Here is a 15,181-nt window from a genome sequence, read left to right on the forward strand (position 1 = left end):
AAAGAAGTCTCATTTGCCTTTGTCTTGTACTCCTATGTTCATTTTTAAAATTTTTTCTTAAAGTGTCCACTATCCCAATCAAAGAATTACAGTCAACATAATCCTCAGAATCCATAAATGTGTTTCTGGCCCATTTTGTATTAGCTTAGTAGAATTACCATTACAAATATGTTTTACTCATCCACAATATTCAGAACCTGCATTTCTATACCTTAATAGGAAAAAAATTGAGTTTATTTCACTGTATGCAGGGGCATATTTTGCTGGTTTGAAAGAGTATGATGAATACATTTTTTCTAGCAATTTTCTTTGTTTCTTTTGACAGCATTATCTTTGCTGCACTCTTGCTGATGACCACTAGATTTTAATTTATTTGTTTCCCTACTTGGTAACACTAATGATTCTGATTCCAGTTTTCCACTTGTTTTGCTTTTGTTTTTTTTTCCTCATGTAACATTAGTGAAGGATCCACAAATATGACACAAAAGTGGAATAAACATTAATTTTGTGCATTCTTTGATTTTTGTGTGTGTTTTGTAACTACAAAACTTTGCCACAAATTTATGCATTTCATTCAAATCAGTGATTTATGTTTGTGGTAAACATAATTATGGTTCATAAAAAATGTAACATCATAATTACATTCCTAACTAGAATTAGTATGCCTGTTTTCATATCTTCATTCTGTATTTTAACACTTTGCATTACTTAGGTAATTTTGCTTTGGTTAAACATGGCTCAAGTAGAAAAGCAGTCCCATTCACTTTAAGACAGTGTACAAAACTGTAAACAAAACATATACAGCATTTTTTCCCCTATGCTGCCCATATGCATATACCCCATGAACCTAGATTAGGTCTGTTAGTAAAAATGCTGTGAGTTAGAATCACCATCTCCTCAATGACCTATTTTGAGGTTACTGAAGGGCATACATTTAAGATATTGGGTCATTTACATGTTCAGGAAATTCATAACATTTTGTGTAATAAAACACTCTAAATTATAATGTCAATAATGACGATTTATGAGCTTGAGCATGGAGTGAATTTAAATTGTATTTATACTATTATAAATGGCGGTGTCCACGGGGGAGGGGGCTCGAGCTGCCTCTGCCAGTCTACTGCCTCTCTCATTTTTTTTCATTGATGTTACCCACAAAAGGAACCATGTATCGGGCACTTTCTAGGACACACCCACAGCATTTTCATGTTTTCTTGTTCACACTTGTATCTTCTGTCTGTCCAATCCAGAGAGCTTCCATCTCATCTATGGTGAAAAATGGGAGCAGACATCTTGTATCATTCTGCTGTCTTCGCAAATCCAACATTTATGGAAAATGTTTTGATTGTTTGTTCTCAAAAATACAATTTTTAACTTCAAAAATATTTCAGTTCCAGGTTTTTGTTTCTTCCATAGCTTTTAGAATTCTATTTGAAAACTCAAAACTAAAAGCTTTGCTTTTTTTTTTCAGAAAAATATTACATTTAGGTATAAGTATTCACCAGCTCACTGATACGTAAAAGGGTAAAGAAAGAGTGAGAGCAAAAAGGAACTACGGAATGGAAAAAAAAAACAAACTTTTATTATGCTATAATATCATTTTGATACTTTGGGTGTGGTGTTATTAACATGACCCAATAAAGAAGTTAATGGTCTGAGAAATCTGCTAAAATTTCAACATAAACTCTTTCATTCTTGTGCATGACTTAAATCAGTTCTAGGAAAAAGACAGAGGGAAAGTATGCTCAAGCAAAGACAGCACAGAAAGATTTATTTATTTAAATTTCACACAGATTTTGGATGAGGGTGAGCAAAAGCCAAGTGGGTAAGTGGGTGGAAACTGTCCCTCTGTGAAAAGGTAGGCAATGAATAGAAGACTAAGTTGGGAGATTTTATAAGAGTAAGTGATCTCTGAGGGAAAAATTTTTCATAACTTCCACTCAAGCAGGGCAGGGATGAGGACATGGAAGGAGCCATATGATGAACCAGAACAGGAAGTGGATCTAAGTCATATAGCTAGTCCTGCATGAAGAGCTAGAGTCAGTCAGCCATTCCTCTTCTTTCTTGTAAATTTTGGATAACTGAAACAACAGATGGCATGAGGTTGATGGGGCCTGTGCCCCTGTCCCAAGGTCAACCCATTCTTCAATTAGCCCAGAAGTTTTTCAAACACATTTAGGTATACAGGATGCCAACCCTCCACTCCTAGCTTCACGACCTCCAGTGACATTGTTCCAGATATGACATGTCTGCGTCCTTACCTGTCTGTTTTCTAGGTCTGTGGTGGCTGGAAATACCACGGGAGTGCAGGACTCGGATGATGAGGATGGTGCCCATCACAACACCCATGAGTCCGAGAGCCAACCCCAGGGCACAGACCACAGTCTCTGTCAGCTCCGACATGGGGGTTGGAACCTCAGGTTCTGAGAAAAAAGAGACATAGTCACAGGACAGTGTGTGTCTGTGGGGAAAATGGTACGTGTGTTTGGAAATGCACAAGACACCCAGACTTTGGAAAGAGTGAAGTCAGCGTTTAGACAACTTTGCAATTGTGGGAATAAAGTTGAGGCAGTGGGGGTTAAAGGGTTAAGGTGAGACAATATAGGTCGGAGATAGAATTGGTAGATAGACAAAGGATGATGGGATTTAAACATACCCCAGTGCTTGAGAAGCGGCTCTTCCAGGCCCCAGTGTTCCACATTGCAGTCATAGAAATCCTCAGTAGAGGGGAGAAAAGTGAGGTAACTGAACTTGAGGAAGGAGTGGTCACTCTTAGGATAGAAGGTTGTCTCAGAAATACCTTCTGGAACTAAATGTCCATTGCAAAACCAAGTGATATTGATCACAGGAGGAAAGATGTTATCCACTAGACAGATGAGGGTGTTGGGAATGCCCAGGATCACAGGAGATTTGGGAAACACCACCACTTCAGGAATTTCTACAATGAAGACAGCACACTTATTGGCATTTATGATAATTATACCTTGAGACTTTTAATCATTTTGGAGGAGCCTAGCATTCCCCAGATACTAATGAGAGATATTTTCTGTCATTTTAGAATAATTTTTATACCAGTTACTGCTTCTATTTGTTCACTATGAAATGCAGAACATGTCCCTCTGTTTGGGAATCCACAGGGCGTGCGCGTGTGCGTGAGAGAGAGAGAGAGAGAGAGAGAGAGAGAGAGAGAGAGAGAACCAGCTTAGAACTTCTTAGGCCAAGAAGTTTAGAATATCCTAATTTAAGGACCATCTCATGGAATCTAGCAGAGAGATATCTAAAGATTAAATGAATGTGATGTGGACTAAGTATTTGCCAATACCTGCACTAGAAGGGGGGAAGAATTTATGATGTAATGGAAAGAGCAGCTACCCCTGGGGAAGGAAGAGATCAGGCCTGAAATGTGAGGTAGGTGCACTGAAGAGAAGCAGAATGTGGACACTCACCATTGGTGGCAGGTGTAAAGTTGGAATTTTTAATCAAGGTGTCCAAATTTTTTTTTACCACAACAAGGTTTCTCAGAGCCTTCTGAACTTCAAATGTTGCAAACTTGCTAAACTCAGGCTGCCTCCACACAGTCTCCTTTTTCTCCAGGTCCACGTAGAACAGCTCATCTCCATCAAATTCGTACGTAAACTGGCCATAGTCACCATATGTCTGGTAGATATTTGTGCCATAAGTGCCAACATGGTCAGCTGGGGAATGACCATTCCAGAGTATGAAGATAAGAGTGGGCAGGTGGGATATAGAGAGAGGGAAAAAATCTTCATAAACAAGAAGACATAGGAAACTGCTGCAAATATTGCAGTGTATTACTCTGTTGGGCTGCTATAACAAAATATTATAAACAACCTGTATTATTCTACTTCTGGACTCCCAAATTCACATCTTTCCCAAATGCATTTATTCCATCTCAACAGTCTCAGAGGTCTTGACTTGTTTTGGCATCAACTTAAAAGTCTAAAGTCCAAACTCCCATCCAAATATCTAAATCAGATATCCCTGACTCAAGATATTAAGGAAAATTGCTCTCCTGTTATGAACCTGTGAAATCAAACATATTGTGTGCTTCCAAAGTACAAGGGTGGAGCAGGCATAGGATAGACATTCCTGTTCCAAAGTGGAGAGATAGGAAAACAGAAAGGAATAACAGGTCTTGATCAAGTCCCAAAACTTGCAGCCAGAAAATAATTTTCCTTGACTTGATGTTTTGACCACAAAGTCCTTAGAGGTGGGAGTAGGTGAGTGGGTCTTGCGTGGTAGTATTGAACGGGGTTTCTTCCTTGGAGGGATGAGGGCGACGGCATCACCTACACATAGACACCAGGGACTCGCTTGAGGTGGTGGTGAAGCAAAATCCATTTATTGTGCACAAAGCTTTTGGTTACATAGATTATGCAGCTGCTTACGTGAGGAGAGGCTCCTTCTGCATCAACCAATGAAAAGGTCATTAACTCCACTTATCACGGATGTTCTCAAGGCCACAGGCAAGCATCACAAGTCCACTGGATGGCAGTTCCAATCCAGCCTGAGTGGTGGGCCTTTGCTCACACCATTGACTCAGTGACTGCTGCCAAGTATGCCTGTTGGTCACCTACATGGTAGTATTTGGGCCTACAAGGCTTCAGAAGGTACTGATCCCATGGCTTTGGGAGGCTCCACCCCTATGTCAGTTCCGTATGATGGCACTAAGTATTGACTCTGTGCCTTGGTGCTGCTCCCCTGGATCTGCTGGGCGTTGCCCTTTTGGGGCTTTCTGCAGAGGCTTCATGGTTTCCAGCGTGCTTGCCCTCTAGGCCTGTGATGGAGGGTAGCAACTCCAATGATCTCAGAATTGCATTTGAGGTCACTCTTCTTGGAATAGGTCCTGGCTTCTGTTTAGATGGCTGACTAATCTTCCCATTGTCTTGAGACTAACACCTGGCTTTGGTTGAGATGACTAATCCACACTAATCTCCTTATCAAATGGTCCCTTGACCATATCCTGCTCTTTCCCAAAGAGGCCTTCTCATTTTTAACAATACGCATAGACTGAGAATTATCCAAAATTTAAAGTTCTGCTTATTTTTTTTTTATGATCAACTCCGTCTTAAGTCATTTATCATATACTACAGCCAATAAAATCCAAGTTGCACCTCCAACACTATGCTTAGAAATTTCCTTACCCAAATAAACTATTTAATTTCCCACAAGATCTACCTTCCACAAAACACTAGGATACAAACACAATTCAGCCAAATTCTTTGCCATAATAAAGATCACCTTAACCACAGTTTCAAATAACAAGCTCTTCATTTCCAACGGAGGCCTCATCAGAATGAACTTTACTTCTGAATATCTACAAGCATTTTGTTCTGGATTACTTTGATATTCTTAGATATTATTTAGTTATTTTCTTAAAAGATTCAGGCTCTCTTTTTATAGCTCTCTTTTCCTTTTGGGCCTCCACAAGAGGTCCACCATCATTCTGTCCATGATGGTGTAGAGTTTTGATAGCACACAGCAGAAAACCTTTGCAACCTGTATGCATTTTCCAGTTCCAAAGCTGTTTCCATACTGGTTACATAAGTACCCCACTCCAGGTACCTATTTTTCTATCTTAGTTCATTTGGGGTTGCTTTAACAAAATTCCATAAACTGGTTGAATTATAAACAGCAGAAATTTATTTCTTTCAGTTCTGGGGGTTAGGAAAACCCAGATCAAGACACCAGTAGATGTGACTTTTGGAGGGCCCATGTTCTAGAGGTCCATCTCTTCACTATAGTTTCACATAGCAGAAGGGACAAGTAAGGCTGGGTGCAAGAGAGTACACCTGTAGTACAAGTGACTCAGGAGGCTGAGGTAGGAGGATCACAGGTCCAAAAGCAGCCTCAGCAACTTAGCAAGGCCTAAGCGACTTAGTGAGACCCTGTCTCAAACCAAACCAAAACAAACCAAACCAAACCAAAACAAAACAAAAAGAAAGAAAGAAAAGAAAAAGTCAGTGAGAGTTCTTAGAAATCATTTATAAGGGTGCTAGTCTCAGTCTAAGAACCTTTCAAAGTCCCCATCTCCTAAACCATCACTTTGGAAGATAGGATTTCAACATATGAATTTTGGGAGGGGAACAAACAGCACATGGTTTCATATTTTGCATAGTCTGATGTCAAAGTCCCCATTTCTGTCTTTTCCATCTTCAAGTTTGTTGAGAGGTAAGTTTTAAAAATTCGCTAGTTTTTATATTTTAATTAACTAAAAATTAAATTTGTTTTCATGCAAATTGTCACATCTTAGTTATGTTATGTTACGTCTTATTCACTTCTGTTCCTCGAGTACTTAGTAGACTTCATGGTACATAGTCAGGAGTTCAGTAACATCTGTTAGGTAAATAAATAAATAAATAAATGAAATAATCATGATTAGGAAATATTTTAAAGATTTCATTGTATTCTGTTTTTCTTATACTTTGCTTGGATTTTTTGGGGTAGGTTAGATTTTAATAATTGTTGTCAATGTCCATGACATAGCAGTGTAAAGGTCTAAAGAAGTGTAATGGGCGAGCCATAGATTCAGAAGGTGTTGTAGAAATGGAATGGAAAAGCAGAGAAAGTTAAAGAATGATGTAATTTAATCTATGGGCGAGCCATAGATTCAGAAGGTGTTGTAGAAATGGAATGGAAAAGCAGAGAAAGTTAAAGAATGATGTAATTTAATCTGTTTTTGTCCTCCTTCTACTGCTTTGCTGATTAGATGTGATAGGACTTGGAGTTTGGGCTGACCAGCTGAGACTAACCTTAAGTCCCTAGGTTTTCCATCACACATCATCCCAGTTTTCTGATGTTACACTTATGGTAACAAACATGATGTTACACGTATGGTAATAATAATACCAAACTTTGGCATTTACAGAACTCTTTACTATTTAAAATACACATTTGATTGCTTATTTTATTTGATTGTATATTTTCTTAGAATAGTGTATTAATTAATTGTACACATGAGAAATGTGAAGATCAGCATAAGGAATTGACTTGCTCAATGTCATTCTACTATTTTAATTTTTCTAATTCTAATGATTTTTAGTCAAATACATTCTCCTTGCCTCTAAAGCCCAAACTTGGAAAATATAAATCATGTTGGAAACAAACAAACAAAAAGTGACATGCTATTTCCTATATGGCACAAAACATTTATGGTCTTAGTTATTCTAAGAAAATGGATAAAATAAGAATAAATTAACATTCACTTTGAGAAGGAGTTTAAAGTGAGTGAGGAGTAGTAGGCTCATAAATTGCTGTGAAAGGAAAGAAATATATCTGGAGAAAGATCTCTAATATCAGGAGTTATCATAAATTAATGCTGTAACAATGCTCAAAAGTATATTATTTAGTTTTGATGTTAGAAAGAGAATAATGCCCTTCGTGAATACTCAGTGAGAGGAGGACATTGTAGAATTGGGTTTAGTCTACTAACTAAGATTAGATTTTAGGGGGTTTGGTTTCTTGGAGGGAAAATAAGTATAACAATTCAGATTCAGGGGAACTGAGTGCAGTTTCATATACTATTATGGGACAACAAACTCAGTCAGGTTTTGTTTTTCAGTTTTCTTTCACAATCCTAAATCTTCAACCGTGCACTCACCCACAATGTCTTCACCTCCACAGGGGTTCACGATGGCCATCAGGGTGAGGACCCCCAGAATCAGAGCTTTCTTCATGGTCATCCTCCTCCAAGGGTAACCTCAAGAAGTGACTTTTCTGAATGCGGAAGTGATGAGAACTGTGCAAAGAAAGTGACCTAAAGAGAACTACTGGAAGGAGCCATTTAGGAGGAGCCCAGAGCTACCTTTGCTGTCTCAGGTTTCAGCCCATTAGGGAAATTCCTGGAGCTGACACCTCAGTTGCTGGTTGAAGTAATTTTACCAAGAGACCTGGAGGGAGTCTGTGAACTTCCCTTGTTTTGAATGTTCTAGGGGCACAGATTCACAATGGAGCAGAGGGAACTTTCATCTATAGAAGAAGGGAGGAGAGGAACAGAAACTCCATGCACTCTGGCAGACTGTGCATATCTAGGGAGGGGCATGGAGGTGGAGGTTGCTTGGAAGTCTCACGGATGGTCATTATTACGGTGTCCATTGAGTCCATATTGATTATTACTGCCCCAGGAAATCTTCATTGTGTCATGCCCCACTACACCCCACTCTACATCCCTCCTCATGATGTTTTTGGTGACTGGGACATTAGAGAAACTGAATAAAAACAAAATTTTGCTTTCTATGTGTCTTTCTATATTTTAGGTTAGCCTTATTCTCAAAAAGATCTCAACTAGCATAAATCAAGTACCATTTTTTTTCCTACTTCTGTACTTCCAATTAAGCAAGTTCTTCATTCATAGTCTCAAGAGCTCCAGAGTTCTAAATATCTATAAAATTTGTAGTAGTATCAAGTGAGAGTATCACATCATATGGAACCACCCACACCAACATGTCCTTTTCGACATCTTCCTGATTTTTTTCTGCCTCATGTGCTCCTTATGGTCTGTCTGGGTATGGCGTTATATATTTTAAATTGAACTTTGTGGATATGTCCATCAGTGATAATTGTATTCATTAATTATACCTCCCATAAACTATGAGGGTCCTGTGGAGTTTCACATCTATCTAAAGTGAGCCTTAGTATTTTGGGCACAGATTTTTGAAATTACTAACAGTCTTATGCTTCACTATTCCCACATGTGCCTCTCTAACCAGAAGGTGTTTCTGGTTCCATTCCATTTACTGTGTAGCCTCCAACTTTCTGCATAACAAACTCTAAGTGTTCTTTTTATCATTCTAACTCATATTCTATCTTCACAAATCTCTTGATTTTCTAGCAATAGATCAAATACTTTTTTTTTTTGCAATGACATAATATTTGACCTATTGTTATTTAATAAAAAAATTCATTTAGTAGCCTGAGATTTTTAATGCACGAGATCTGGACACCATCAAACAAACAGGAAGTGTCTTGTTTCAGAACTCAGATGGGATGAAGGAAAGTCTGGCAAATTCCTGCTACCAAAGAATAGATGGCAGATTTGTATGTGCATGAGTGTGTGCATGCAAGCATTTGTCCATGCAACTTTGGGGAAGATTGGGGGAGATCAGTTACTTTTTCTGCCTGTTTTTCCTCTATCCATTACACTTTTTTTTTTTTTTTTTTTGTACTAGGGATTGAACCCAGGGAGATTCTACCACTGAGCTACACCCCGAGTCCTTTTTAATTTTTTTTTAAAATTTTTTTGTGGTGCTGGGGATTGAACCCAGGGCCTTGTGCTTGGCAAGCACTTTATCAATTGAGCTATATCCCCAGCTCCCCTTTTTAATTTTTATTTTGACACAGTGTATCACTTACTTGCCAAGCCTGACCTTGAACTTGTGATCCTCCTGCCTTAGCCTCCCAAGTTGCTGCAATTACAGATGTGCACCACTGTGCTCAGGTATTCATTACACTTTTAACCACTTCTTGGTTGTTTTTGAGCCTAACATGGTAGCTCTACATTTAGCAAAGCAAAGTTATTAGCATAATCATCTAAATTAAAAAAATGAATAACTTTTTGGTAATTAACATCAAGTTTCCTTTTATTTGATGAGGAAATCAAAATGTTTCTCTTGCTAATTTAGTGGAAGGAGATGGAAGGTTAAATCATGTAAAATTTCCTAACAATTTGTTAGTATTCTCAAACATTTAGAAGCATACTTTAGGCAAATATTATTTGATAAAGAATGTTATACTTAAACTGAATAGTATACTTAAACTGAATAGTTCCTGATTTTCTTTAATGCAGGTTTTCTAAGTGATTCCCTGAATGACACTCAAATTAGTATTAGTCAACATGTATAATACAACAAAAATCTGTACTTTTTCAAGTGCTTTAAAATTAAAGTTTTGCTATTAGTTCCATAACCTCTTTGTAGTCACAGCATCCACCTGTGGTTGAAGTTGCATCTGGTAGAACAGCTTGAGTGAGACCGAGGGTACTGTATGGTACTGTATAATTAAAAAGACAGGAATTTAAGTTCTCTCAGTTATGTGGCTTTGGACAATTGATGTACATAATTTTAGTCCAGTGTTCTTACCTGTAAAACAGAAATGGTAAGTCATACTTTATAATTAGTTGATGAATAACTTAAATCATATATAAAAATACAGTTGTTGAATTAGTTGGCATAAGCTTTTCGTAAATCTCCTTTCTTTCTTTTGGTGTTTGTAGGATCTGTGATCACAGACCTGCTTTCATTTTTCTTACTGGTAATTTCTGTTTCTCTCTTCTTTCCTGGAAGTTTATAAATTGTTATTAATCATTACAAAGAATCATCTTTAATTGCTGATATTTCTGTTTGCCAGTTTCATTTTTCATTGATATCTGCTTTTACTTTTTCTTATTCTTTCTTTCTATCTTATACTTTCTTTAAGTCTGTGACTTTTTTCTACTTCTCAAAATTGAAACTCATATCACTAATTTTAAACTTCTCTTAAGTTCCCATGTGCATATTTAAAGGGATTAATTTCCCCTCAAGCTCTACTTTAACTGAATCTCATGTTTTGATATATTGTTGGTTCACCTGATGTGTTCACTTTGCTAATAATATTCTAACTCTCCTCTTCTGATTTATGTTCTAAGGCAGACAAGAAACTCATATTTTACTTACTATTACAGTATAACCAAAAGGCAAAAATACTATGATATTTGAATTAATGCATAATTAGGGAAATAAATGCTCAAATCCAGCAAAGTCACATTGAATGCTGTTGAATGACTAATCTTATGGAGACTGACCAGACAAGAAGGTTTTGTGTGTGTGTGTGTGTGTGTGTGTGTGTGTGTGTGTCCGGGTGGGGGGGTGGTTGCCTCAAGAGAATAGACAGAAAATCATCCTTGCAAAAATCACCTTCTAATCTAAGTGAAGACATTTTGAAAACAAGCCTGGGACCTAGAATACAGGGCACTGTGTTCCACACTTGCTGTGGAATCTAATGAAAGGGGCTTAAGTGTGGAGAGAATCAGAGGAGATAGACTTGGGAAGGTGTTGATCCAGGGAGTACAGTGGGGACTTAAATGGTTCAGGCTCCTCCAAGAGACACAGTAGTAAAGAGAAAAAGGAAGTAAGTGGAGGGAATTGAATTACTTTCAGAAACAAAAAGGAATCACAAAACCAGAAGCCCAATTAGCTTCTGATGCATTATTAAAGCTGCACTGCACTGTACTAACCCTAGAGGGTGGTCTTGAACCTAGAAACTCAGCAATCCTCAGAAATTCTTCCCCTAATACACAAAACCTTTGTGCATAGTACAGGAAAATAGACATCACAGAATAAACAAAACTCTGTAGATGTGATCTATTAAAGCCTCTGCTAGCTAGCACATAGTGTGTCCAATACAAGGATAGGGAGAAGAACAAGAACCACAGCAACACAGGTATGAAGCCAAAGGAAACTGTAACACTGGGCCCCAAATGGAATCAAGCATTCATGAATTGAAGGAAAATTCAAATTAGAAATGAAATGGACAGAATACAAAAAGACAAAGAGTTAACTCAGGAAAAAAAAAGAGACAAAAATCACATTAAAAATGAATACTATATTACAAATGAATTAAGTTTTGAAAAACATAACAAAGGACACTATAAAATGACATGAAAACAGTAAAGAAAATGATAATGGGATAAATAGGCAAACGAGTATCAGTGATTGCCTGGGTTTCCTAATGTTGCAAAACAAATTACCATGAACAGCAGTTAGAAATAATACAAATGCATTTCCTTATAATTCCTGTAGGCCATAAGTCCAGTTGCAACTTCACTGGGTCCTCTACTTGTGGTCTCACAGGTTGCAATCAAGCTAGGCCAGGTTGCATTCCTAACTGGAGGTTTGACTAGAGAAGAATCCACTTCCAAGCTCTTTCAGGTTACTGGCGGGATCCACCTACTTGTCAGTGAAGCACCGAGGGCCCTGTTTTCATGCAGACTGCTGACCAGGGGCACCTCAGCTCCTATGGGCCACATGGACTTTCATAGGTGCGAACACAACATGGAATTTATTTCAAAGACAGCAAGAGAGAATCTCTCTGGTATGCTAAGATAAAGTCTCATGTAACAAAACACAATCATGGAACAATGTTCTATCACCTTTGCCTATAACTTCTAACCAAGGGAATGACATTCTATTATATTTGTCATATAGCAAAGCCTTGTCATCTTTGCCACATCATACTGGTGAGATTCAAGTCACAGGTTCTGTTTGCACCAGAGGGGAGGAGATTATACAAGGGTGACTCATTAGGGGTCACTCTGGTGTGCATCTACCCTCTGGCCCTAATGACTTATATGTCCCCACATGTAAAACACATACATTTTATGCCAAAGTCCGAAAGTCTCATTCTAGTATAACAACATCACAATGTCCAAAATTTTGTGTAAATCAGATCCGGATGAGGATGAGGCTCCTGGGAATAATTCAGTACAACTCCTGGGATAGAATTCTTCCCCATCTGTGGACCTGTGAAGCTAGGGACAAATTATCTGCCTCCAAAGTACCCAGTTTATAACTGTGGGTCAGGCATGGGGTAATAGCTACAGGCATTCTTGTTCAAAAGGGGAGAAAGTAGAAGATAAAAACGAGTCACTGGTCTATGCCAGTTCTGAATTCCAGATGGGAAAACTCTAGCCAGAGTTCTTTGGCTAGGTTCCAAGGCCTGGGAGTAATTCACACCCTCAATTTCACAGGGGCGGGCGGGAAGGGCCAGCTTTCTTCGTGAAGGGTGGCAATGTCACTTATTCTTTTAGGCGTCAGTGGTCCCTGGCTGTATTCTCTGGATTTTGGGTCTGCTCTGAATCATCCTTCTCTTTTCATGGAAGGTGCATGTGTTTGCAACTGAACGGTTTTATCAGTTTGCTTCCTGCTAGTGGAATTTTGGGAGTCCAACGGCCTGCTTCCACCTTATGTTCTCTCCCACTCAGTGCAGATAACAGCATTTCTTAAAAACCTTGTGTGTCTTCAGTGGATTTCAGGGGCTTCACTCAAGCAGAGAGAAAAGTCATATCCATCAGTCTTTTTGAGACAGTCTCTCCTCTGTGGGCTCTTTGCTGAGGAGGTTGAGGGACAACAGCTGAGAGGACAGGAGCGAGGATTCTTGTGTGACTGAATTCTCTAACCATTTGATCTTCCTATGGTGCATCTGCCACAGTGATGCAGTTATGGGACAGAAGACAGGCAAAAGAAGGTAAAAATGCACATATCAAAATCCATAAAGAAGAAAGGAAAGAAGACGACAGTGTTAAAGTTATTTCATTTTTAAATTGTTCTTGAGTATAAGAAGGGGCATTCTTTAAAGCAGATGAGAAGTACTAAACAGTGATCAATTTAGAGTTTTCAGGTGATGGTGTCACAGTCTTGAAAAACCAGAGGATGGGAGAGAAAGAAGAAATAAAAGCTAGACTCCTTTTTAATCTATTGAAACACATAAAATTAAGAAAATTTATTGCTGAGCAACAGGTATTCTAGAAGAAGACACTAGAAAGAAAATGGAAGAAGAAGAAAAAGAAAAAGAAATAATAGAAGACCTTTTCCTGAGTAAAGAAAGACATTAGTTTTTGAATGGGTAAGATTCATTCATAATTTAAAGGAATTAAACAGCAATAATGAAAATCTCCAGATAGTTAGGTAGTGATGAAAATTTTTGATTACAAGATCAGAAACAAAAGGAAAACATTTAAAACGTTCTAAAAACATTCAGAAAGGAAATAGGCCAATCAAGAATTAGTTTATATATAAAAGGATAAGAACCAGACAGAAAACATTTCTTTTCTGAAAGAAGAAAATCTGAGCAACAACCAAGACAAATAGTGGGGAAAAGGATCACTAATTTCAGAACTTTCCTCGTGTGGCTGATTCAAAATCCTTGTTACACTCTCTCTCAGAGACTTAAATTATAGTAAACATTTTTTGAGTTATGTTTGGTCTTTCTTTTGAAAAATTGTGCTAAAATATTGATGTACTGGGAGAAGTTCAGGGTGCCTAGGATACTGACAACTGAAGGGTATGAATTAGGTCATGCATACCAGCAGGTGGAGACTCTGAGCTTTAGGAACTCCAGGCACACTGCTGCTCTCCCTTCCTCTCACAGGCCTCCCTGGGAAAGGCCAGCAATCCTTCCCAGAGCAGGGCAACCAGGTCAGCTCTAATTTCACTGACTCTTTCACCATATTTTTAGTAAATGATGCTATCTGAGATGTGGGTTTGGATATTTGAGAAGCAAAGAAGCATGAAACAAAGCAGTACTTCCACTCTGCTTGTGCTTGAAGACTCAGAAGCTATGAAATTGCTTATATAAAATTAAATACTTAGGAAAGAAACTTCACTCACTGCCTTCACTCTAGGACAAACCATGACCCTTTTCCATGCATAGTTTTCATAGTTCTCTGCCACTGTCAAATGAATTCTTGAGACTTCAACAAGTTATATTTTATTTTATAATTTATGTTTAAAATTATGAGAATACATCAATATAGTTTAAAAATTAAATAATGGATGTATTTTAGTAAAAACAAGAGAACTTCGTACATATATAATCATAAAAATATCCATAGATTCTTATTTTCTTGGGTAATTTAAACAGGGATGGACTCTGAATTATGTCAAATGCTTCTTTGGGGATTATCCAAGGATCAATGAATTTTCAAGGATTCAAATTATACAGAGATTGCCTACTGACTAAAGTGAAATAAATTAGAAATCAATGCAAAAATGTATTAGCAAATGCTTGAAAACTAAAAACCACAGTGCTTTTGAATGAAACATGGGTCAGAGGAGAAAATCAGAAAGGGTAAAAGTTATTTTGAGATGAATGAAATTAAACACAATATATTATACTTTATACAATACATCTAAAGCAGTGTTTCAATAAATAATTACAGCACTAAATACACTATAAATTAAGAGGAATCTCAAATCAAGGAACTAAGATTCTTAAGAAATTAGAAAATTGAATATCAATTTAAGCCCCAATTAAGCAGAAGAAAAGAAATAATAAAGATTAGAGTACAAATAATTGGCATGGAAATCAGAGAAATGAGAGAGAAAATAAGTAAAATAAAAATATAATTCTTTTTCTGGAGATCACTAAAATTGATACACTTATAGTGAGCCTAACCAGGAAAGGAAGA

General features: G+C 37.6%; 1 protein-coding gene across 1 annotated transcript; it reads right to left on the reverse strand.

Moving 5' to 3' along the window:
- Positions 1–173: 173 nt before the first annotated feature.
- On the reverse strand, positions 174–7,933 carry LOC306666949 (HLA class II histocompatibility antigen, DQ alpha 2 chain-like; the record flags this gene model as incomplete). Its single annotated transcript, XM_079149210.1, has 5 exons — positions 7,622–7,933; positions 3,447–3,695; positions 2,657–2,938; positions 2,262–2,423; positions 174–211 (listed from the first exon to the last, which is right to left on the reverse strand). Exons 1-5 carry the CDS (start codon positions 7,701–7,703, stop codon positions 174–176), a joined length of 813 nt encoding a protein of 270 aa, XP_079005336.1. The 5' UTR covers positions 7,704–7,933.
- Between the last annotated feature and the right edge of the window lie 7,248 nt (positions 7,934–15,181).

This window comes from Sciurus vulgaris (genome assembly GCF_902686455.1).
Source record: "Sciurus vulgaris genome assembly, chromosome: 7".
Lineage (NCBI taxonomy): Eukaryota > Metazoa > Chordata > Mammalia > Rodentia > Sciuridae > Sciurus > Sciurus vulgaris.